The following is a 24848-nucleotide window of genomic DNA, read 5'->3' on the forward strand; positions in this document are numbered from 1 at the left end:
CACAGAAATCCTCCACCTGAAACCAAAGCTTACCAAATTCTGAAACATCTCACCCGTGCATGCCTGGAAGGTGGCCGGTGTCCTACAGGAGTCATGACAAGCTCAAAGGACTTCAGCTGGTTTCAGTACAGGCGCTGGAGGACCCAACACACCCCACCACGCTGTTCAACTCTGAAGCTATAATCACAAGGGAGCTTGACAAAAATGTGACTTTCCTGCCAACTTCCACAGCAAGTTCTGTTTTATTAACTCCTTTAAGTTAATTATAACTATGTCAATGTTAAACTGTTTCTGGGAGCTCACGCTGTGCTGTAAAAATTTGCTCTAGGCTCAAACCCGGAATCTCAGGAATCGGTTTTCAAAGAAATACTCAGTCATTGAAAAAACAAAAACACCCCCCCCCCCCAAAAAAAAACCCCAAAGCACTCAAAAGCACGAGGATTAAGAAAATCCTATTTTGTGCTCAGGTGTCCTCGGTGGGAGTAAATGCGACTTCTGCAGGACTTTATTCTCTGAATCATCTTAGGAAGCTAAAATTGGCGGATATTGGTCCATATCTGATTTTAGAGTACAAGAAAGAGCGCAGACACTACGATGTATTGCGTACAATTAGCTTCAAACGTTTCATACTGCACAGCAAAAAATACAAGGCTCCAGGGGGCCCAGTTGGTCCCTAACACCAACCCAACCCCCAAAATCAGTCATCCTCCCTACGAAGTTCATTTCACATAGATTTAGGGGGATAACTGAGAGAAGATAAGCATTTGCTTCATGTTTTACACCAGTTGACAGATGTAAATGTCCCAAACCTTGCAAAACAGAGATGTTAAGATCCTGCTACCACAATGCACCGGACATAAAACCTGTCAAACACCAGGCAGCTACAAGTAGCAGTTTTATACATATATAAAAAACATTTACAGGTACTATCTGCTAACAATCTAACCACCAAGTCAGTCAGAAAAATTGCTAACGCTGAATTCAATGCTCAGGGAATGGAGCCCCAGGGAAGGAGCAAGGATGAAAAAACTTCTCTTTTTCCTAAAACTCTGGAATTTTGAGTACTTTAGAAAAAAGTTTTAATGTCTCTGAGACTTTTAAATATGACTGGCGTACTTAAATCTAAGGCCTCATGTAAACTGAAATGTGCTGTTAACCCTTCTGTACTGATCAAGACTGAAAAGAACATGAAGTGTTCCCCAGTACCTATTCCTAAACCTAGCCAATACCTGGAACAGATAAAATACACTTATCCTGCCTTTTTTGCTATTACAGCTTATTGTGCTTGGTGGACTGGTTTAGCTATAGTACCCAAAACAACCTTTCTGCAGATACACACTCTCTTTACCAGAGAGGCTTGCTGGCAAACTCTAAGTCAGAAAAAACACCAAATTCCTTTTGTTTGGATAGAATAAATTTATGACTAAACCAAAAGACTTCACACTGCCTGTGCCCTCAAAGAGCAATAATTCATACTTTACACAGGCCAACAAATAGTTGCAAATGTGCATGTGTCTTCTATTCACATTCCTTCCTGATGAAGATCCTCTTAAACAAGAGAGAGTTGAGCTTTCACGAGGAATGGATCTGGCAGTTTATGGTTTGAAAATAATCACAGAAAGGCAAAGAGAAGGTGAAATTCTTCAGTTCACAAAGCATTTTAACACAGCCCTCCTTAGAAACTAGCTATTCTATTATTTACACTGCCATTCAAATTCTCCAGCCATACAAGTTTAAACTTGGAAGTTTTTAAAATTTAAAATATTTTAAAGATGAAATATGAATATTCTTATTAAGCCAAACTCACACTGTTTCTTATCTAAGTGCAAGAGATTAATAAAATTAAGTGACTAAAACCTCAGGTAAAACCCCCAGCTACCTGTATTTTCAATTTTCACCTTTTGACCTTAGCTTTAAGAATAGCTTTTCAATGTGCAATACAACCAATGTTATTCATTCTTTAGGGTCACTGTAAAACAAACAAACAAAAAAGATACATGTCCTACAGTTCCCTGAAAATGTGCAAAGTTACTATATAACAGCCCTGGATGTTAAAAAGCATTATTAAAATGCTGTATACTTCTTAGTTCATGGCTTTCTAGAAGTTAATGTTTCTTCATTTATTGCAACACATAAAATCCCCCCCTCCCCTTTCTTTTCATAAGCTTCTGAGGTTTTATTTTTGGTTTGGCTTTTTGAAGTGTTAATAAGCTGGGAAACGCGATATGGATACACTGTATAGAAGAGGCACTCACTGTACATTAAAACAATTCACAGTATTTCCTCCAGTCCTAGTGAACCAGTCCAAAAGGGAAAGAGTCAATGCAGTAATTCCACTGGTACTTACATCTGTAGAAGCCTGAAGCAATTATAGCAAATACATACAATCTGAATTATCAGAATCAAACATGAAATAATGTTTTGCATTAGAACAGTCTGAAAGTAGATGCTAACTGCACAACATAAAGTAATAATTTCACTTTATGAGTCAAGCGACCAGCTTTATAGAACCCATGAATTCCCAACAAATTCTATTTCCATAATTGTGACAACATCAGAGAGTGACATGCTGTAGCATTTTAAAGTTTCCTAGATGTTTGCCCCTGAACATCACCCCTGAAACCCTCTCTGCCAGAGCAGACAGTAACAGAGCTTTAACGGATGCAAAATTAGTGGCACTGACTCCAAGTCAAGAGAGCTACATCAATTTTCACTATTTGGAAATTCAGTTTTTTACACCCCACCATCCCCAAACTGTCGGGATTCATACCAAAACCAATGTCTTTTTGTTTCCTTTCACACTTACCACTGCCCAATTCGGCAAGTATTCAAGTTTAGTGAGACTGCTCAAATGGATAGAGTACGTGCTTACGTATTCACGGGTCAGGACCTGTGCACAAGTGAACAAGGCAGTTTAAGAATAATTAACAAGGTACAAGTTAAACAAAACAAGCCATGTTATATTTCAACGTGGCCTAACAAAGCAGGAATAGAGGAGATAAACAGCCATTCTCTTGTGTCCCCACTTTCCCTACCTTATTATCCCTTTTAATCATGGCCTACTACAATGCAGCCAAAAAGCTACATTTTTTCAGAACGCAGAAAGGATTTTTTCTTTTGACCATGCTCTTTAAACATTACTTTTCACGTTCAGTATATATCACATTTATCACCAATTGTCACATAAACAATACATTCAGAGTTGAGGTTCACAGCAATAGTTCAGACATTACATATTAAAAATATAAAAAACCACACACTCAACCTTTGATAGGGAAAATTCTACACAATTTCCTCCCGCCTTCACAATAACATCAACAAAATTAAACATAACTTTCTGCTACTGGTATGGTCAGAACCAGTTACATTTTGACCTATAGTACCTTGCTCCGTTTCCCCATCATTTGCAAAACCCCATTACTTTTGTATCGAAAGACATGCAATTTTAATAAAACAAACCAAATGCAAAGCCCTTCATTGCACAGGTACGAGGTGAAGTTTTCTAGCTCCAGCACGTCAGAGAATCCTCTTGCTGCTGCTCACGCACACAAAACTGACGGCTGCAGCAGAGATCAATTTAACAGCCCTGGTATTCAGCAGCAGACTAACAGCCTCTTCGAGAATCTCTTTGTGATAGACACAAAGACGGATTATACCAGAGAGTGAATACTTGGTAAGTTATGGGTAGTCCTCTGCTGTTCTTCCTCCCCCATTTTAATTCATATTCATCTTGGCAAAATCTTAGACAGACTATTAACTAATCTAAAACAACATCACAGCTGATACAACACATAAAGCAATCAGTCAAATGAACATGTCAGTGCCATCTACTGAAGCAATAAAGAACAAGACAACCCCAGCAGGCTGTGGCTTATTATCTTCACAGCCATAATGAATAGGCATAGAGTATTAAATGTAAGTACAGTATTCCACAGTCACATTTTGCTATGTTTTAAGCAGGAAAGGTCCCTTCGATACGTTTGTGGAGCAGAGATTACAAGAAGATGAAAAAAGCAAAGGGTTTCGACACACCTCTCCATCATTTTCTTTTCCTTCCCTTGCCAATCAGCTACTATTAGGGCTTTTAAAACCCCAAGCAAGTGAAACAGAACAGCAGCTAGAAAATTTTCTATGGGTTTTAATAAATGCTGTTAACTGGTAAATGGAGTAAATCATAATGACCAAATTACCCAAATGCAGCAAGGACTTCTGGTTTTTTTATTTGTCTAACCAACAAAAACCAGACCTCAGCCCAAGATGCTCAACAGTATTTATTTGTACAGCATCCATACGCATGCCCACATCCCTGTACGGGAGGGTGCTGCTGCGTCCTCAGCTCTAGAAGCAGCAAATGATCTGACCCAGCCTTCACTTGGACCGTGGGGCTGGACCAAGGTCTTCTCCGTTTTCTTGTCAACAAAGAATTAGACAGAGAGATTTACATGTCCTCTTGCTCTGCTCAAATAATGTGCCTGTTTTGCGCTCGGAAAAAACAATCTATACAGCAAAGCCTCCTCTTCCTAGGTGTGCAAAAGGAGACCTAAAGTGGCATTAATAAAACTAAGCGTTTTTTCAGTCTCAACCTTCCTGATGTCCAGCCTGCCAGCTGACACACAAGGTTTGAGCCTCTATTTTCCGGTACATAAGGAACAATTTCACTTGCTCAAATGCACTTCCCCCCCCCCCGATGGAATTATTCCTAATTTGCATATTATGAATCCTGTTCTGGCTGAAATCCTTTTCTATAAATTACAGGCATTATCTGAGTAGTGCCTTTGTCCTCACCACAACACGTCGACGTAACAGAACGAGGTAGGAAACAGGAACACGATTTGCAAAATATCAGGTTGTTAATCTTCTTTAAGAACTGAAGATCAACTCAGGCCTGATTCTATAGCATCTGTTATTTTAATAAATTATCCTACTGAGAGGTTAGAGTTCATCACATCAATTTGTCTTGAGATGAAATGACAACAGGACAAGGACAGGAAAGAGGGAGAGGGGAATTTGGTTTTGATACCACGATCCGGTGGAGCCTCAAAAAGCTGTTCCTAAAACCTTCCAATTTTATAATAAACAGGATACTATCTTCCTTATTCACTGACTCACTCATTTCCACCATGTCCAAAACAGCAGGTCGGGCAGCCATGCTACCGAACCATCCTGAAAAGTTCAGAAAAAGAGCAGTGCAAATTTCAAAGCAGAAGTTTTCAGTCTACCTTTAAAAAACACTCACTATTTTTACTCTCTATCATGAATATTACATTTTCTCAAAATAAATTAACTCTTTTGAGAAGGATCTTCATCCTTGCTCTCATTCAGGTGAATTAACTATTCTTAGTTAAATAGATTTGCTTCTAGTCTTAGTCTGATGACAGATTAACTCATGACTGGTAGGATTATAGACTTACCTCTGGAACTAAATCACTTTTGAATCTGAGTTATAGCTATTAGTTCCTTAAAGCTTAGCTGAACAGCTTTTAGTACCTCCTTTGTATTTTTGAAAGAATGATTAAACATCATTAAATCCAAGCTAAGGGCTCTTTCTCACAACTCCACTGAATGAACAGTTAGCTGATTTAACTTTTTTTTTTTTTAAAGAACAGCAGAGTTTTACATGGATATTTTTCAGAATAATTAATACTATTCTAAGTCTAGAAGACTTGTCCTTAAAATTAAAACATGTTTTTCATGTTTGTGTGGGTTTTAAGCACATAAAACCCCCCTTTGTTCTCCTTGGAGAGAAACAGCTATCCACATCAACCTGCTCCTTTGTACCCAGCATGGCGCTTCTGTTCCTCTTACATTTCTCCAGCTGCAGAAGACACGACCAATTCTACAGAGACAGGCAGTGAAGCCCTCCCATACAGCAACCAGCGTACATTTAAGCATCGCTTGTTTTTACATGAAATATTCCAAATATGACACCAAAAACTTCCATGCCATCAGCAAACGGTTTCACTACACGCCAACAAAGTAATGTAGAAGCAGCCACCAAGCAGGTATCAAAAGAATCACCCTTTCAATGTCCTCTTCCTCCTGACATTCCCTTCTGCAGCATTAGTAAGGAAAGCGAGGAGCAGCCTTCCCCCATACTTTTGTTTCTTGGCAGAAGGTGGAGATATTTAGCCATCACTCTCTCCATTTAATTTGAAGGGAGCCAGCTTGGATCAATGAGCTGCCTTAATTCATTGCCTTTGCCTTCTACATTTCCATGAGAGGAAGCATGGATGGGACAGTGAGAAGTTTCCCTGAAGAAGGAAGAATAAAACCACCCTGTAACTACTAACGAAGGTCACTGGATGGAAGAACTGGAGGCATCACTCCTCCAAGAGCGTGATGCTGAAATTATATGGTTTAGTCGCACCCTGACAGGTACAGGCAGCAGATCTCTGTGGGTTCCCAGCCCAAGCAGCCAACCGTCGATCTATATCCCCATCAGATGATGGGTTTTTCTTTTTAAGTAACACACAATCCAAGTTTCGGTTAATTCATCTTTAAGTAGCCCTCTGGATCATACTAAGCCAGCCACAATCTCTGAATTAGAACGTACCATTTTTCACTGTTTGTTAATGATTAGAAAACCCCTAGGCATCCAAAAGCAGATCGTGTTGTCCAGTTCTAGCAACACATCTGTAGATACATGCACACACGCAAATATATAGACATATAGTCTGTTTAAATCAATCCTTAGATCTCTCCCTCCACCCAGAAAACCCACCAACTACTGTCAAGTATTAAAACCCCACAGTGAAGATAAATGCAAACCCCAATTAGTCAAAAATTACATTAGCTCCTCATTTCACCGAGTTACACAAATCTGCAGGGGTGGGGGGAAGGCATTCATGCCGAACTGTATTTGCTAAAGTTTAGTGTATGAAAAAATTATTCGTTCTGATAGACTACAGTTCAATATTTATGCAGATAATGTTCAAGCTTGAAGTCAGCCACAAATTTCTATCATTTTCTTAATACACAAGGCACTTGTTATTCAGCTGGAACACATTTAATATACAACATAATGTAAAATTCTAAACTATCTAAAATTAGTGGGTAAAGTTAGCTTCAGCATCAGGCAAAAGACGAACCAGGTCCCATCACGCCAAAAGAAAGAAAGGATTTAATATAAAATACAGTTTTGCTGTTTGAAGAAAAGGAAAGCCCATTTGTCACAAACTTATTGGAATGGAGTCAGGCTTAGAGACACTGATCCCTTCCAGGAAAGTGGGGAACAAAGCCGCAGCAGTACAGAAACACAAGCCAGCATTGACTGCCCTTCTTAGGATACTCTTTTAGTATTTCTAGCTAAAAGCTACTTATCACTTCATCTGCATACCCACCTAGCCAAGCTGTAAAGACCCTCCTTCCGTACCATTTTTATTTAAAGTTCAAAACCTTGAATTGTCTTCAGAGGCTTTTCATAGCATGAGAGAGAGGGACAGAATGTAATTATAGGACAGTATTTCTTAATCAAATCTAAGCCGCCCACTGAAAGTGAATGGGAAAATATGGTTGCAAGGCAATGCTTCTCAATCAAGTGGACGGATTTGCCTTTCAGAGTGAATAAGGGAATGGAGCTGTGGTCACCATTTCTTAATCAGCTCAGCTGATGTCCTATAGAAGATCTCAATGGAGGAACACAGCTGTGGCCCATAACTCTTGACTTGATCTTCCATGGTTTGACTGAAAAGCCTGAAAAGAACATAAATGCACTAAAGCTTTTCTCCATTAAATTGGTTCTTTCAAAACCGCCACTGGCTTCACCCAGAAGGGGAAAAGAAAAAAAAAAAGTTTCTTTTTCAGTACACTTGGTTAGAGGTTGAGTGTAAAAGTTTTTGTGATAGATACTACACACCCAAGTATGCTATAATAGACCAAACTATTCTTTTCTTTTAAAGACCAAGAGGGAGCATGTTATGTAGTAATTCCAACATTCTGTAGGGATTCCTGTGTCTGAGTATGTCGGTTTTGCTTTGGCTAAAGCACCCTTTTGCATTTCAGTTAGCAAAGTTACAAAACATTGAGAAAGCATCTCCTCAGTCAGAATTTTTTGTTTTTAAAAGAGTACATTCGTCACGACTGACATGTTACACAAGATACATTTCAAATGCACTCATACTAACTTTGAGCTGTCAGATCCGCGTATTCCAGTTTTCTGTCTTCATTTGAAAACGCGGCTGAATTACACAGCCAAGGCAGCAAAACAAGAAAGCAAGCGTGTGCACCATGAAGAGGAACGAAGATGTACTGAAAAAAGCTTCTGTTTTTCAGACAGCTGCCTGTATTTTTCTTCTACTTTCTCAGTAAAGTTCTTGAGAGGACAGACTTCTCAGTGAATTACATTATAATTACCTAAAGGAATTTACCTAGTGAGCCTTCTTTAAAAAATCTCAAGGTACACCCCAACAAGTTTGCCATTTTCTGAGGGATTTCATACTGATCTTTGTAATGTATCGGAGGTGTAACAGTTAATGTGCACTCATTACTATCTTGTAAGCAAAAAGCTAATTAACAACACTTAGCTCAAAGCAGCCAAGTTTATTTTTTTCTACCTATGTCCACTAAAGATACTAACTCGCTTCCTAATGCTGTAGCAAAAAGTAAAGGGTTTTTTTTTCCCCTTCAAAACCAGCAGAATGCAGTGTAACAGAGTGCGCATTTTAATTTGCATTTTCCTCAATACGCTATGAATTACTGCAAATATACAAATAACTAGCTTTATACCAGTTAGAAATTACTTCCCTACAACACTGGCAAAGGACAGAATCTCCACCTCCATTTTTACCTTCTCTCCCCTCACTCCCACTTCAATCTTTTTTGTTTCAGTGGCATGTTATAGCTGTTCCGTAGCTCTGCTGCCAGTTACGTGATGAAGCCTGCATGCTGGGGCTGTAATTCAATGGCTCGCAAGCCACATACGACTTAACAGCCTCGCATGAGCCATCTTTGATCTAAAGTCTAATAAAAACAAAAGTGAAGAGCGTTAGTGTTGGTATACATGGAGATACGAACAAACAACCAAGACATTCTGATCTATAAATCAGATTTTAAAGTAGTAGCGGTTTCAGTTAAACAATTTGTTGAATTTGCTTAGTACACGCCAGAGCAATGATTCGTTAAGGGTTTCATGTTAACAAGGATGGTCTTCCATTCACTGACATTGGAGGGGGGGGCTTTTTTCTATACAATGTACCCGCATCAACTGAACAGCCTGTTCATTGTGGTTAAGTGTTTAGGAAAGGTGAAGTGTTTATACACTGAGCAATTAACAATAGGCTGCTGAGACAAGAACATCTCCGAAGGTTTCATTCCCCAAAGGAAAAAAAAAAACAACAACAAAACCAACCCTTGATGAAATATTCAGGATGAAAACCACAAAGGTTGTTAACCAAAGTGGGAAACTTCCAATGTCTCTCATCCGCTGGAAGGATTCCTGTGCAGAAAATAAAGGATTGTGGGGATCTTTTGGAGCATGTCTCACCATGCAGCTCAGAGTGAGCTACCCCCTCTTCCTTTCCCCCCATTCGATCTGAATTGCTGTGCCCAGTGACAGGCAAAGTTTTCAACCTACTTATCTTAGTATCTCTCTATTAATTTCTAACAAACAATTTTAAAACAAAAACCTTAGTTTTGTTTTGAGTCAGAGCTGAGGTCAACTTCAGAAACTGTTTCACACTTCCCCAAAGCAAAAAATGCATGTGAAAGAATCTACATGCACCTTTTAAGACAGAAGCTGAATTTTGTAGTATTTCCATTTCCTAGCTATTCTAATCTATCCACTACCATCTTCTAAGGGATGAGAAAACACTAAATTTCACTTTATGAGTCCCAGCAGAAGTCCTAAGAAACTTCAGTATAAAAATAGCTAACGAAAGAAAAAAAAAAAGGCCAACAAAAATAGGATCTTAAAAGACACATTCAGTAATTTATACCACCTTTGCCACAAGTGCTTCTTGTCACTCGTTCTTAGGTGCTGAGACAAAACAGTAACTACTTTTAAAAAACCCCAATTAACAAGTAAGTGTGGTTTAGCACTGAAGAAAACAACCTGCAATGACTGATGTGGACAGAGCGCTGCAAACAAGCAAACACCAAGTGAAGGATTATGATTAGTTGCAAGAAATCCACTGCAGCAAGAAAACTGCACTCAAGGCTTTCACACCCAGAAGCAGAGAGGCAATACACCAAGCTAAATGTGCCTTTTTTTTTTTATCATCATCAGTATTCCCATGATTAACAGTACAACACACGAAAGAGAGATCCTTTGCCGTTCCCTTCGAGTTTACCAATCCAAATACTAATCAGACCAAGTGCTGTTTCATTTTGCAAGCCACAACACATGAGGCTTATTCACAATTTCTCCATTCTTACAGGCCTCCAGCGTGTCTTGTCAACCACAGGGCTTTGTACCACATGAAATCTGAATCTCTGCAGGAACTGCAGCAACAGATTCTTTACTAACGATCTTTGGACACACAACAGCTAAATAAATCCCCAATTTTGACTTACTAGCTGTAACAGCCTATAAACCATTGCATATGTGACTATTGTTAAGCCCTGCTCCTGAACAAGCGAAATTCTTTGTAACAAACAGAACTTGCACAAGACCAAGAATTATTCCAGACCTGAAAAGCTGCCAACTTCAAAACGCCCTTTTCACTTGAAGTCAGCTCGTATTAATAGGAAGAATGATTAGGGGGAAAAATAAACAAGCATTTACCATTTGCAGCCTCGTGTTTGAAAGCACGCCTAGCTCAGAGACATCAAATGCTGCTCATGTTTGGCACGTAATTTTCAAATATTTGCACCTAGCCTATTTTCAAAGCAATTAAAAACACCACCAAATGCTTTTGTTGCCCTCTCTTTTTTTTTTTTTTTAACATCATAACAACCTATCTGACAATTGTTAAACAACAGCAACCCCCAAGTGCAGCTGCCAAAGGCAGAGCAGCAGAAATTCAGCGCAAACCCCAGCAGTGCATTTACTGCCGGCTGTAGACCGGGTGCAACTCCAGACACTGCTGCTAAGAGTGACACTCGTTTAACCCAAGGGCAAGTTTAATCCACAGCGTTCACACCCACAGAGAGTTTTTATATTCACAGTTCCAGCGATTTACCTGCTCTCATCCTCCCTGCTCCCGCAGCTCTTTCTCCTGTCCTCGTTCTCACGTCCCAGCTGTGCGTTTCCTTTCCTCGAGCAGCAGCTCAGACCTCACCGCCACCAACAGCCCCCATCCTCCCCCTCCCAGACACCTTATTTTTGCTTCCAGTCCCACCTCCCTATCATCCCTCTTAATCTGGTCCCTATATTTTGCCTTGCCTTCGCACGAGAACGATTGATGCTACTTCACGAGAAGCTCCCGCCCAAGTCAATTAGAGTTTTGCCTGGGCTGAGGGATCGGTAGCGCCTATCAAATCTTTCACCGCACACTCCTCAGGTTCCAGCGAGCATCTTCTCTGAAGCAGCAGCGTAGAAAAGGACTAAATTTCGCAACATTTCTCACGAGACGAGCTCAACGACTTCAAGAGCTCGCAGCATCTTTCCCCGACTATAAAGTACAAGTGAACCTCTGAAAAGTAAAGACACTTCCCCCCCCCATATTTCAAAATAACCGGGTGCTTTCATCACATCTGTCAATATTCTCTCGCTGACTGTACCTGGAGATCAGGAGCTGTTTTGACACACAGGTCATGCTTCCTTTTCCTACGTACAGCCGCACGTAACACGATTAGCAGGCGCATTTCCTAAAATTAGCAGCTTTTCTAAAACTGACTCCTGTTTGTAGGGGCTCGTACACGTAAGCAGTTATTTTCTTTGGCCATTTGAGCATTCGCAGGTGGGGACATAAATTCGCTGCAACCCCCTCTGCTTCGAATGATGCTTAAAATGTGATTTTAAAGCATGCTTTGCTCCCCGAGGCAGACACTCGCCATCAAGAGACCTAAACCCAACATGCTCCCAGACCCCCCCCGTCATTAACTTCTGCTGTTTACCTTTGCGGGGGGGGAACACAAAACCCACAGGGGTTTTTGTTTTGTTTTTTTTTTTTTAAATAATTATGAACCAGCACCGATTTTCCCCCTTTTCGTGCCTTCTCCCCCCTTCACCCCACCCCCTGTCCAAGCACAGCATGGGGGGGTTACGGGGGAGGTTTTTTTAAGGCGCTCTCCCCCTCCCCGCCGGCATCAAGGCCACGACCCGCGGCACGCACCCACCCACCCACCCGTGGCGGGACGCGACCCCCGGCGCTGTTTCCCCCCCCCGGCCGGCGGGGGCCGCCAGAGCCCCCTGTGAGGGGCCGGTCCCGGGGGGGGGGTGGGGGTGGGTGTCTGTGAGGGGGGTGTGGGGGGGGGTCGCTCCCGCGCCTCAACAAAGGGAAAGTTGCGAAGCCGCCGAGGGGCTCCCGCCCGCAGACAAAGGCGGCGGCCGACGGGGCTGGGGGGGGGGGTCTGGGTGCACCTCAGCTCTCCCCCCCCCCCCCCAACCGCACCGAGAGGGGGAGCCCTTGGGGGGGGGGGGCACCAAGGACCCCTCAGCACCCTCCTCACGGCGGGGTGCCCCCCCCCCCTCAGCCCTCCCGCCTCTCTCCCCCCCCCCCCCCCACTTCGCCCTCGGGGGGGGGTCGCGGCCCCCCCCCTCCCCAACGGCCCCTTTATTTACCGCCATCATCAGCACGCGCGAGCTGTCACCCAGCGCGAGACACCCCAACCGCCGCCGGCCACGCCCTCTCCCCGCCCATTGGCCGCCCGCCGCGCCCCGCCCCGCCCCGCCGTTGGCTGGAGAGCACGCCACACAACGCTTTCGCCTTCCCCCTCGCCCCGCTCCCCATCCAGCGCCGGTGCTTACGCCAATTACGTAGAGCGGAGCCCCGGCGCTAACGGCGAGGCTGGAGTACCGACGGACGTCGTTTGCGCAGTCCACGCCGCGGCAGAGAGAGTTCTGGCGGAGCTTACGAACTCTACGTAGCCGCTAGGGAGAGCTCTTCAATGGCTTACGCTCGAGTAGCGGGAGGGCAGCGCCGAGGGGCGGGAACTGCCCGGGCCCGGCCCCGGACGGTGACGTACCGGGCTTTGTGAATCCCAGGCTGAAGTTCGGTTGAGTCACAGGAGGGTAAATAAGGATGTTTAGGAGACAAAGAGACTCTTAAAGGGGCAGCGCGGGAGGTGGCGCGTTCCCGCGGGGCCCCCGAGGTGGCTGTGTGGGGTGGGAGATGCCCCACAGGGCCCCTGAGGTGACGGGGGGCCCCACGGGGGGCTCTGAGGTGACGGGGACCCTGAGGTGATGGGGGTGGGCACCCCACAGGGCCACAGACAGCACTGGTGGCACACAAGGGCCCCCGAGCCGTACTGGCCTTTGCCAGAGGTCACTGGAAGGCCCCCAGGTCACACGCCATGAGGGGATGGAAAGGCGTTTTGTCAGAGACAAAGGGACGTCAGCGCTGAGGCCGGGGGGGGGGGGGGGGGGCGGGAGAAGCCTGTCCCCAGGCAAGGGACAGCCATGCTTGGGAGTCACCTGCACCCGCTGGGACAACTCAACTTTTTTCAGAGCCTGCAGGAGGTACCCTCGGGGACCGGCCGGTCCTGCTCTCTGGGCAGCGCTGAGCCAGGGCAAAGCTGCAAGCAAGCAGTCGTGGACCACACAGGACCGCCGACACGAAGCACAGGTCAGCGGTGTCACAGACGCAATTCCTTTGCACAGGGACAAAGTGTTCCCCCCCAACCTGTCTTGTCCCAGTAAGTTTTGAGGCAAAGCACCGCCATTTACTGCGACAGGTGGGAGCCTGCTTGCTTCTGCCACGGGACAAGGACGCTCCACAGCCTGGTGGTCTCCTTGTGAGCTCCTGCACCAGCCAGCCTTCCCACAAATTCCACTTCCTGTGAGCTTTGTAGTCCTTTCTCTACACCTTCCCTTTTTGACCAGTGCCTCGTCTGTTTTGAACCCCTACCTGCACAGAAATCCACGGTCACACACCTCTCAACTCTTCAACAGCTCCCCACTGCAATGAGCCCCCAGTCTGTAATATCTGCTAAGAATTAAAACTGAAGATTAACGAGGCCCTTACATCCTCACTCTCTTTGTAAAGCTTAGCAGGGTGCAGCTGCTATGTAAGTACTTCATAAAAAATGCCACAGCACAAACCAGAACAAAAGCCCACAGTATCCCCAGGGTAGCAGTGAGACTTGGACTCTCTCTCTCTGCCACTGAAGCGTTGGTGACCCTGGTAACGTCACTCAGCCTCTACTTAGAGCTAGGAGGGGGAAAGCTATGACGATGCAAGGGTGAGACCCACATCCCCAAGATCCCCAGTCCCCTCTAGGTCAGGCTTCAACTCACAGAAAGCAACAACACTGCCAGTGATTTTGAGAGGTGCAGAAGCAGAAAAAAAAGGATCCACAGTGGTACAGGACTACAGCTTGGCCACCTCTCCCTCTAGATCTTTCATTCTCTGAGAAAACACTGGGGAGCAACAGGAAAACAACCTTCCAGACCATGCCTTGACAGGCAAAATTAGTGTGGTTTTCAATTACACTGGCTCAATCCATTAATGTAACACAATTGAAAGCCCCCTGAAGACTTGTTAAGATGCAGACTAGCATGTTCGAAGCCACGTTAACCTGCCATATTGATGCTGGGGGGGGCCAGAATGAGGAGGATTACTGCAGCTAATAAGATTGAAAAACAGTCATTTTGTCCATCAAGAAAGTAAAAAGCCCTAGAGTAAAAGCAGCCCCTCATGTGGAGCAGCTGATCCCCTCATTCACAGGACGCAGTTACAACAACAGACGTTTTTGCTAAGACATAAAGGGCTAAATCCTACCCATCCTTACACGTGTGGAAACCTACTGACGTCAATGGCTGTAATGGTGTAATTCAAGGCAGAATGTAGCTCAAGGGGTCCCATTTTATTACTCTAGGAACAGTACAATGTATTAATAAAGAACACAGAAGTCCCCAGAGATTCCAGCACACTTTTTATGTTTTTAAGACATGTGACCGGAGTTTTGACATCTCTGGTTACAGAACGCATCTTTTGGGAATTAATAAAGCATTAGCAACATTCAGCATGACTAATCTGACCATTAAAAGGTATTTTTTTTTTCAACCTTAAGACTTAAAATGGGACACAGGACAGAAATAACTATCCCTACAAAGACTACAGTTTGTTTTCATAAGTTTTGCCAGCCACGCTTAACTATGTGGAATGACAGCAGGTCAGATTCTCACTGAATTTTCACCACTGAAAATTAATAGTCCCACTGAAGTCAGCACACGTGTCATGAACTTGAGCTAAGAGTTGCAAAAATCCAGTATATTCAGCATGTTGGAATTTCTAACACACTTATGGTACATTATGCCATTTATTATGGCTCATTAACCAGATCTTTCTGGACCCAGTGCTGATTAAATTTATTAAATGCCCACACTAAAAGCTCTAGGCACTCTAACAGTTAATTAGGTTTACAGGTATAAATGATAATCACAAAGAAGTCATATCTAAATAACTAGTTCTCCACCAGTCAGCAAATCAAGTAACAACACAGCTTCTTTTCCCCCCCACTGCTTCAGAAGGAAAAATCTATTTAGGAGAAATCTATTTCTGTTTTACTTGCTCTTCAGACTCTTCAAGACCCACATGTTGGGAAGGAACCAGCAATATTTTCTGTGAGCAAGACACACACTGCTTCTTCACGAGGAACCCACCATCCTTCTTGCAAATCTCCCTTCCTAAAACCATCCTTAGACCTTCTCTACACCTGCCCTTTATGTCCAGCACACAGGCTGCAGAGCTGGAACCCTGCTACACACAGCCTTCGCAGGAACCACGAAGAAAGCTCAGTGCAAAGGTCCGTGGCTGAATGAGGGTGTTTCCGTATTCTGAGACTGAGCAGGGAGTGGAGCAGGGAGGAGAAGAAAAAATGACAGCTACAAGCTGGACAGATACTGAACAAGTAAAACCAAGGGGACAGATTGCTCAAAAGGGATCTGATTTCCCTGGTTTTCCAGCTGTAAAAATAAATCGCCACTAAAAAAAAATATTTGAGTGATACTGTATCATTAAGTCTTATAATAAATTTTTGGCTCTTACTCCCCAAGTCCTTCCTTACTCCATTAAATCCGCTGAAGTCACCAAGATTTCTCAAATGAGAAATGGTGTGCAGGGATAGGACATTTATTACCTACCTTTCAAACAAAGCGACAAAGCGGTTGGTATTCTCTTTCAATGCATGAGAGGGCTCCTGCCAGGCTTATTTATTTATTTATCACAAGGCTTCATCAGTATCATCTGTGAGGTAAAAGATTTTAATACTCCCATCAGATATAAAAGATGAAGGCAAGCTAAGAACATACCCATAATAGGAATGCAAGAATTCCTGTAGATTTTGCTACAGGGAAATTAGTTTGCTTCAGGGGTATAAAGCTCTTGCACCAAATCAAAGATAAAACTCTGCTGAATAATTGTCTCCACGCAACAGAAAATTTCAAAAGCTGTAAATAAACAATACAAAACAGCACAACACTTGCTGTGCAGAAAGACTCCATCTCCTCACAAAATACAGCTTTTTATTTTGATGAAAAATAACAAGACACTTTCACATGGGTATCCAAAAAAATTTTTTTAAAAAAATCTCTCATGTAGCTGTTCGCAGTCAAGGAAACTCTGCCCTTGCATGCATTTGGCTGGAATTTCTCCTTTTCCCTCCTGCCAACGAACAGTAATCCCCTGCACGAAGCACTGTACAAAGAACCATCAGAACCACAGGGCTGATCCCAGACACGCTCAAAACCATGAAGGAGGACAACAAGAAATATGCGTAGCATTCAAGACCTTTGCTTTGAAACATGGGAAAAGATTGAGAAAAAAAAAAACAACCTTGGGCTGCCTCCAGTGCCACTTTTTGGAGGGAATCCTGATCCAGATGGGCAGGTAGAAAAGAGGATGCAGTCGCTCTAAACCAGGCTCCAGGGAGTCCTTTCATCTGATCCCCGCTACAGGCACCTGCTGCTGCTTGCGGATTTTGTTGAACAGCTCCATGTACTGAACCATCGTGTCTGCTGGGCTGTAGATGCTGTCGTGCTTGGTGCCAAACACGGACGGGATGCCGGGAGTGTGGTTCCCCATGAAGCTCTGCATGAACTCCATGAGCAGGTTCCAGCAGTCGTTAGCTATCACACAGGGGCAGTACTCCACCTGGCAACACAAACCACAGCCCTGAAGCTCGCAGCAGGGGCAATAACCACGCGGGAGGCAACGCGCTTTCCTCCCTCTACCTTGCTAGAGAGAGAATGCTTTTCATAAAAACCATCTGAGAATATTTAGCATATAACAAGGATGGACAAATATAAATGAACAGGACACGCTGGGAACATGCAAGCAATCCCTTCAAAAAGGAAAGGGAGGTAAAATGTACCCTGTAAGGGCATTGCTTTTATTAAATCCCCAATAGTGGGGATTGGGACATCTCTTGAGGACATTGGTTCAAACGCCACATTAACTTTATCCCACCCAAACCCAAAATTCACTCCCACATGCTGGTAAGTCAACAACTCGTGTGGCTGTGACATCTCCCAGGAATGTACTGGAAAAAGCCTTGGGACTTAAGGACTTTAAGCATTTTACTAAATATGAGTCTGGTCCCAAATCAGGAGTAGGTCCTAATGCAAACCCTGAAAAAACTACTACACCGAAACAGAAGCAGCCAGACCACCTGGCAAATCTGGTCCTGAACTCAAGTTTAGGGTAAAAAAAGCTTCTGTTTAACCCCAGGTCAATAGCAACGCTGATGCTACAACATCTGTGTTTATTGCAGTGAAGAAATAAGCCATTTCTCAATCCTCATCCCTTCTGGCTAGGAACGCCTGCCTGATTAATTGTATATCAGATAATAGGATTTGTGTGTTTAGAAAAAGCATAAGCTCTGATTTTGAAAGACCTCTAAGCATCTAATTCTCAGCTATCTTGAAGACTGTTCGGCACCAACATATCTAGATGTCTGGAGTCTGACCTGCTCTGCTTTGCCCTTCCCATACCAGCGCAGCCCAGCTCCTTGTCTTTTCCGAGATGTTTTTCAGCCCAGCGGAGGCTTGTCCACAGCTTGTGAGCCTTCGACTCACACTTGTATTCAGCCAAGCATCTCCCCAAATGCCTTCCTAGATCCTCCCATGCCCCTTCGTGTACGCTGAAGGATCTTCCTTTAGAGTTTGCTTCAGCCCAGCCTCCACCCCGTGAAACGCCCGTCGGCAGCTGGCAGCCGATGCTCTCGAGCCTCATCAGCAGTCACAGCACTGAGCAGAGAGAGCGGAAGCTGTTTGATGGCCGGCTTCGAGCCCACGGTGCAGCAATCCAGGTTGGCACGCCACGGGGTAGGACTGACGCCTGCCAAAAGCACTCTGGTGAGGAGAAGACCATCTCTACACCACATGAGCAGAACCTGGGGCAAGAGGGCCCTGCTCTCCTGGGGCTGTGTCTGCTCGAGATGGAGAAAGCAAGCAAAACCCAAATCAGCATCAAATTAGCAGCTGAAGAGGTTGTGTTGTCCCCCTCGGTACGCTTATTAACCTGAAGTACGCTACTAGTGTTGTGCATCAGGACTTTAAGCAGCTTTTTAGTTTGATGGCATCTCTTCAGGGTTTTGTTTATTGGCACTTCAATGACAGGCTTTTCCGTAGCTGCAGCTGAGCCCCAAAGTACCTGCCTGAATTAAACCTTGTTGTGAAAAGGAGATAAATACCCTGCCTGCTGCATACATGAACGCATCTAGGACAAACTACCAGCAACGAGCAATGCGATCAAGACACGGAAAGGATGGGGGATTTCTCATCTAACCTCTAAAATGGGCTTTCCCTGTCTGTAGTTGTATTTCATACCCTTCAAAGACAATTCTTACCTCCACAGATATCCCACGGGCACTGGGCCCCATTGTAACTGTGCCCACCTTCACCAAGAAGTCACAGTACTGGTAGCGGGTGCCCCGGCTCTCTATCTTGTTCGCCTTGGCGTTTTGGAAGAAGCCTTTCAACTTCACCATAAGGATATCAAAGTTGGCATCTGCTATGAGGCAGGGACCGTTTTCAAAGAGAGCAAAGCAGCTGAGGGGATATTCGGCGTTGTGCATCACATACATCAGCTTGCCTGTCTGCCCTGAAATAAGAGCAATGGTATTTGGGCTGTAAAACCAACAGTCCTGCGCTTGTATGTGCTTTTAAAAAAAGAAGCATCTGGTTTTTCCTCTGTCCTCCTTGTTGCTTTTATTCCAGGGTCCTTGTACCACTCATACATGCTTTATGTTATCCGGCTCTTCAGAGAATAGATTGTATTTGCTTCTTAAGATTTAAAGTTAAAGGGCAAAAAAAAAACATCTTCTGCCAGCACAACTCAGAGACCAGAGGGTGAGCTGGATGCGAGATCCCCAGCAGGCTGGGGCAGGGGGGTCAGCAAAGAGCACCCACCTCCCATCCCCGAACGTGGGGCTGGGCATCTGCTGACTGTCCTCCTGCCCACGGTCACGGGGGGAAGGCTGGGCTTTGCCTCTCTTCCCACTCACCCACCAGTCCTGCCTGGGGAGGACGTGCTGAGACACGCTCTGGAAAACAGGGTGTCCTGGCTTATACCATGCTTTAAAAGCTGGAAACAATTCTCATTTATCCACGTAGATCAAAAAAGCCTTTCCAGGGATGTGGCCGTGCAAATTCCAGCTGCAGAAAAAGCAGCAAAAAGCCGCTCTGGTAGCTTCAAATAGATCTGTCTGGGCAAACTGGTGGAGCCAAGCCCCGAGGCAGCAGCAGAGACAGTGGCGATGTTTGCCTTAGCGTTTTTAAATGATGTGAAAATCGAGGGGCGTTTAGGAGGGATAAAGAGACTGGAACAGCCCCTCAGGTGAGCACGCCATGCAGTACCTCTGAGCAGTTTTAGGCCGTGCTATGTCAAGAGGGGATTTGGGGTCCTCCGAGCACATCCCCTGGAAAGACCTGGGTCACCTCACGCCTCAGACCCCCTTAGAGCTGCTCCCCACCGTCCCGGGAGCCGGTGCTCCACTCCGCTCCCCCCTCCAGCTTGCAGGCCAGCTGCCACCACCTGCCCTCCAGTGACTGCCCCTCAGAGACGGGCAGATGCTGCCAGGAGACTCGCGCCCATCCTCTCCGGAGCAAAACGTGGCCTCTAAAGCCACTCAGACAGAAACAGCATTTGAAGTTTCATGGAAAAATAACACTGACAGCGAAGATAACCCGACACGGCTGCTAAGGCTGGAGCAGGAATCCTCAAGGCAGGGTTCCCTGCCACGACATGGCCATCCCAAGGGCAGGGCAACGCGGGGACACGCAGGGAGCAGGGAAAACGGTGCTAAGGAGCGGGAAGAACAGGCACGGCCGGGTGTCTGCTACCGGGCAGAGAGCATCGGCCACGGCAGGCCTGTCCGTGCCCCACGCCAACCCTCCCCAGCTCCCCCGGGACCCGTACAGGGACGCTCCTTCTCCCAGAGAAAAGGCCGACGGCAACCACAACGGGCACCTTCTGCGGGCAGAGAAGACATTCTGCGGGCGGCGAGATGGCTGCTCGTTCCCCACCACGATAAATCAAACAGCCACGACCTGCGGGAGAGGCCCCGACCGTCCCGGTCCCGGTCCAAGCCGTGGCCTCACCCACAGCAGACACCCCTTCCACGGGAGACCCTCTTGTCACCGGGGTTCACCCCCCGGGCACCATGTTAAGGAGCTGGAAAGGGCACCGGGAGAAGAAAGGGCTGCGGGCCGGCTGACGGCACCCCCGGACCCGGACCCCCCCGGGGCTCTCCCGGGGCTGACCTTGGCTGCTGATGGTGGAAGCGGCGGTGTGGTAGGTCTCGCAGTCCACGCAGAAGGTTCCCTGCTTCTCGGCCCCCAGCAGCTCCAGTTTCCGCGTCAGGATCTCCACCGTCTGCTGCAGGCTCTTCCCCTCCGCCACCGGCACCTGCGCCACGCTGGGCACCGGGACGGGGAAGTCAAGAGGGGCAACCGGGACCCACCGGCGGCTTCTCCCGGCTCCCCTCCCGCCCCCCGGGAGCCCCTCACCGCGATATTCCCCCTTCCCTCCTCCTCCTCTCCCGTCCTTACCAGGTGACCCCCATACCGCGCCCGCCCGCCCCGCCGGGACAGAAGCACCGGCGGAAGAGGCGGGGATGACGTTGCCGCCGGAAGGGGCGGGGGCAAAGCGCACGCGCGGCCGGTGGCGGAGCGGACGGCGGCAGTTCGGGTCCCGTCCCCGGTCCCGTCCCCATCCCCCCCCTCCGAGGCCGGTCAGCGTCTCTCAGACCCCGCCACCATGCCCAAGGCCCGGCGGACGCGGGGCCCCGGTCCCGGTTCCATGCTGCCGCTGGCCGAACAGATTCTCCAGGAGGCGGCCCCGCGGCCCACGGCGCGGGGGAAGGGACGCGGCGGCCAGGCCGAGGCCAAGGAGGAGGAGGAGGAGGAAGGCTATGTGGACGCGCGGCTCTCCCGGCGCATCCTGGAGCAGGCGCGGCGGCAGCAGGAGGAGCTGGAGGCCGAGCACGGCCCCGGCGCCCCCGCCGCCCCCAGGCAGCGCAGCACGGCCCTGGGTGAGAACCCCCCCCCGGTTCGCCCCCAGCCCTTCCCCGGGCGTCGAAGGGTGCGAGGCTCAGCCAGCGTTTCTCCCTTCGCAGGCCCGGCGGTGCCCGGCTCGGACTCGGAGGACGATGAGGAGTGGCCTTCGTTGGAGAAGGCGGCGGCGGCAGGACGGAGCGGGGAGTACTGCGGGGAGGTGGTGGTGGACCCCGAGGACGAGAAAGCCATCGAGATGTTCATGAACAAGAACCCGCCGCTGAGGTGAGGATGCGGTGGGAGAAGGGGTCGGAGCGGCGGCGGCTGCTTCCTCCGAGTCCGGCCCCTGACTCGTGCCCTTCCCGCGCTGGCCCCAGGCGCACGCTGGCGGACATCATCATGGAGAAGATCACGGAGAAGCAGACGGAGGTGGAGACGGCGCTGTCGGAGATATCGGGCTGTCCCATGCCCCAGCTCGATCCCCGTGTCCTGGAGGTTTACAGGGGCGTCAGAGAGGTAAGGGCAAAGCCGCTGAGCCCCACAGCCACCGCCCCTGCGCCCACTCTGCCTCAGAGAGGTTGTCCCCATCCTCGCTCTGCGCAGATGCTTCTGTGGATTAACTGCAGTTTGTGTAGTATTGGTCACTGAAGGGCCCAGAGAGTTTCTGAGCAACAATCTCCTGAGCAGCGTGCTCTGGGTGGTCCTGGGATGGTCCCATCTCAGGACCTGGGACCGTCCTTCCTTACTAGAGATGCTAAGGGAGGGGAAGACTTTCTCATGGTCATGGGACAAGTCCCACAGCCCTGCTGTCAGTGCCCGTATGCCATGGCCTGGTCTGCGTCCTTGTCTTTTAAGGTGCTGTCCAAATACAGGAGCGGGAAACTCCCCAAGGCATTTAAAATCATTCCTGCCTTGTCCAACTGGGAGCAGATCCTCTACATCACAGAGCCGGAGACGTGGACAGCAGCTGCCATGTACCAAGCCACCAGGTGAGATCAGCTCTGGGAGCTGCTGACGTGGGATTTTTTTGCTCTTTCTTTCCATAACTGGAACCAGATTTACAAAATACCAGCCTGTCCCCTGCTTGGCCTCTTTTCTCCACCCCTCACTTTGTGCTTTGCTTTTCTCAGGATATTTTCATCCAACCTGAAAGAGAGGATGGCCCAGCGGTTCTACAACCTGGTGCTGCTGCCACGGGTCAGGGATGACATTGCTGAGTATAAGCGCCTCAATTTTCACCTCTACATGGCTTTGAAGAAGGCTCTGTTCAAGCCGGCAGCCTGGTTCAAAGGTAGGGACTCCCTGCAGAGCTGCCCTTCCTACCTGGGAGCCTCTCACCATCTGGGAAGCTCAGCGGAGGTACATGTTGCACACCACTTCCCGGAGTGACAGGACACTCCCCCCTGCGTGGCGTGGCCCTGGGGGCTCAGTGGAGAGGAGAAGATGTGAAAGACACACAGGGAGTTCCACTCGGTGGACAAAGCGGCTTCCAAACCCCCAGGGGCCTGTTTGCGGGGTTCAGGGTGGAAGGGTGATGAGTGCTCGTAGGTTTATGCAGGTGCTGCCAGGGAGTGCTGGCAGGTATTGGGGGGGGTTCTGGAGGTTGATGGCAGTTTACGAACTGTCTCGAGCGATATTCGTCTTCTCTGGCACCCTGAGGTGGTTCGGGGCTGGTTGCGTGGCAGGGAGATGCTGCGACCCCTGTAACAGCAGCTACTGGAGGAGCTGTTATTTCCTGGGGTCAGATGTGTCCTGGGATAGGAGAAGGGGCTTAATCACAGGGTTCTGCCTGCTGCGATTGAGAAAGGCGGTGCCTGACTCTTCCTCCTCCACAGGGATCCTCATTCCCCTCTGTGAGTCGGGGACCTGCACGCTGCGGGAGGCCATCATCATCGGCAGCATCCTCACCAAGTGCTCCATCCCTGTCCTCCACTCCAGGTAACGCGCCGGGAGGCTGGGGGGGGGCAGAGGTTCTCCTTTAGGGACACCGGTGCAAAGCCTCAGATCTGTCCTTCAGCCTCTCCGGCATCTCGGAGGTGGAGGGGTTTGCTCAGCTCCCTCTGGGGTTGAGATTCAAGGCTCAGTGCCGGGTTTGTCATCTTTCCGTCTGGGTGCCTGGTGCCCCGTGGCTCCTGCCTGGCCTGCCCTCACCTCGGTGCTCCCTCCGTCCCCACAGCGCGGCCATGCTGAAGATCGCCGAGATGCAGTACAGCGGCGCCAACAGCATCTTCCTCCGGCTGCTCATCGACAAGAAGTACGCCCTGCCCTTCCGCGTGGTGGATGCCCTCGTCTTCCACTTCCTGGCCTTCCGCACGGACCAGCGGGTCCTGCCCGTTTTGTGGCACCAGAGCTTCCTGGCCTTCGCCCAGCGCTACAAGGAGGACCTCTCCTCGGAGCAGAAGGAGGCTTTGCTTGAGCTGCTCAAGTTCCACAGCCATCCGCAGATCTCACCAGAGATCCGGAGGGAGCTGGTGAACTCCAAGACGAGGGACGTGGAGGGGCAGCAGCCCATGGCCATGGAGTGAGCAGGCAGACGCAGGGAAAAGCTGCAGCCTGACCCGTTCCCGGGACACTGCTGGATGCAACTGGGAGCCCTGTGCATGAGGGAAGCTGTGGGGAGGTGTGTAGGAGCATCCATCCCGGGATCCTGCCGCTCCGAGTGGGCGCTGGGGGCAGGCTGTGCCCGTACAGCTGGATTCTGCTCCCTAGGCTGCTTGTCACAGGGCATGGCAGCCCCTGTCCCACCCAGGAACCTGGTGCCACCAGCACCCGGGAGGGTTTGGCTTGTTCCTGTATTGGAAAATAAAACCCGAGCCGTGTCTGTCAGTCAGGGGTGGTTCTGCCCCGCAGCCGCACACACCTCTCTGCGGTCGCATCCCTGCAGAGTCCTGCCCTGTCCCCCACCTTGTCCTGTCCCCAGCAGGTGGCAGAGCAAAGCCACCAGCCCCGGGCTTCTCGCAGAGCCGCAGATCAACTCTGCGCTGCCGGTGCTGTCCCCAAATTGCAAACGGAGAAGGGGCCCCTGTGCAGCCCCTCGTCCCTCCCTGTGTCCTGGCTGGGGGCTCTCCCTGCCCTGAGCAGCACCTGGGTGGTTGGGCAAAGGGAGGGCGGGTGGGGGGACAGGGCTGAGACCCCCAGACTGTTCCCAGAGCCCAAAACTGCTCTCAGGGAGCAGGGGCAGGGAATGCTCCTGTTGGTGCGTGAGCGTTTCCCCAAGGGCTTGGTTCACGCCAGCAGCAGGGCCTGAGCCAGGACACCACGAGGAGCGCGTGTGGCTGTGGGCAGAAGCGAGGGCAAGAGCAGCCCAGCAGTG

At 48.2% G+C, this 24848-nt stretch overlaps 3 protein-coding genes and 1 long non-coding RNA gene across 16 annotated transcripts in view; 2 read left to right on the plus strand and 2 right to left on the minus strand.

Moving 5' to 3' along the window:
* Window positions 1–16956, minus strand: part of USP49 (ubiquitin specific peptidase 49) — a 39039-nt gene extending 22083 nt beyond the window's left edge. For 5 of the 11 annotated variants that reach the window (XR_008239245.1, XR_008239246.1, XR_008239244.1 and 2 more), the window contains exons 1-2: window positions 12662–12710; window positions 2807–2890 (exon numbers count right to left, since the gene is read on the minus strand). The gene's annotated coding sequence lies outside the window, so the exon portion shown is untranslated. Of the gene's footprint in view, window positions 1–2806; window positions 2891–11117; window positions 11549–12661; window positions 12737–16183; window positions 16277–16874 lie in introns of those variants that run through there. The other 6 variants (XM_052814220.1, XM_052814218.1, XM_052814224.1 and 3 more) reach the window with 6 other exon arrangements.
* LOC128154113 (uncharacterized) lies at window positions 12828–15762 on the plus strand. Its single transcript, XR_008239248.1, has 3 exons — window positions 12828–13111; window positions 13549–13664; window positions 15620–15762. It is a non-coding gene; the product is annotated as an uncharacterized LOC128154113 (long non-coding RNA).
* Window positions 14890–21193, minus strand: MED20 (mediator complex subunit 20). 3 transcript variants are annotated; one of them, XR_008239247.1, is made up of 5 exons: window positions 21092–21193; window positions 20804–20958; window positions 18889–19142; window positions 16875–17192; window positions 14890–16286 (listed from the first exon to the last, which is right to left on the minus strand). XR_008239247.1 is itself a non-coding variant. In XM_052814229.1 (4 exons), the coding sequence occupies exons 1-4, from the start codon at window positions 21103–21105 to the stop codon at window positions 16977–16979; spliced, it is 639 nt and encodes a 212-aa protein (XP_052670189.1). In that variant the 5' UTR covers window positions 21106–21193; the 3' UTR covers window positions 16548–16976. The 3 variants fall into 3 exon arrangements, 2 of the variants coding, with proteins under 2 accessions (XP_052670189.1, XP_052670190.1); XM_052814229.1 differs by lacking the exon at window positions 14890–16286 and having other exon boundaries at window positions 16548–17192; XM_052814230.1 differs by lacking the exons at window positions 14890–16286; window positions 21092–21193 and adding an exon at window positions 20511–20714 and having other exon boundaries at window positions 16548–17192; window positions 20804–21036.
* A 42-nt stretch (window positions 21194–21235) lies between these two features.
* On the plus strand, window positions 21236–24361 carry BYSL (bystin like). The gene is made up of 7 exons (XM_052814227.1): window positions 21236–21573; window positions 21658–21820; window positions 21913–22051; window positions 22391–22524; window positions 22666–22826; window positions 23371–23473; window positions 23712–24361. The coding sequence occupies exons 1-7, from the start codon at window positions 21300–21302 to the stop codon at window positions 24058–24060; spliced, it is 1323 nt and encodes a 440-aa protein (XP_052670187.1). The 5' UTR covers window positions 21236–21299; the 3' UTR covers window positions 24061–24361.
* The last annotated feature ends 487 nt before the right edge of the window (window positions 24362–24848 follow it).

Source organism: Harpia harpyja, chromosome 19, assembly GCF_026419915.1.
Source record: "Harpia harpyja isolate bHarHar1 chromosome 19, bHarHar1 primary haplotype, whole genome shotgun sequence".
NCBI classification, from domain to species: domain Eukaryota; kingdom Metazoa; phylum Chordata; class Aves; order Accipitriformes; family Accipitridae; genus Harpia; species Harpia harpyja.

Excerpts from the sequence above, each read along its gene's own strand:
- MED20 (XM_052814229.1), bottom strand. Across the intron at positions 19,143-20,803 it reads TTCCACCATCAGCAGCCAAG|GGCAGACAGGCAAGCTGATG; the intron begins GTCAGCCCCGGG and ends CTCTTATTTCAG. Across the intron at positions 17,193-18,888 it reads CCCGTGGGATATCTGTGGAG|GTGGAGTACTGCCCCTGTGT; the intron begins GTAAGAATTGTC and ends TTGTGTTGCCAG.
- BYSL (XM_052814227.1), top strand. The coding sequence starts at position 21,300 with ATGCCCAAGGCCCGGCGGACGCGGGGCCCCGGTCCCGGTTCCATGCTG. Across the intron at positions 21,821-21,912 it reads AACAAGAACCCGCCGCTGAG|GCGCACGCTGGCGGACATCA; the intron begins GTGAGGATGCGG and ends CGCTGGCCCCAG. Across the intron at positions 22,827-23,370 it reads GCCGGCAGCCTGGTTCAAAG|GGATCCTCATTCCCCTCTGT; the intron begins GTAGGGACTCCC and ends CCTCCTCCACAG.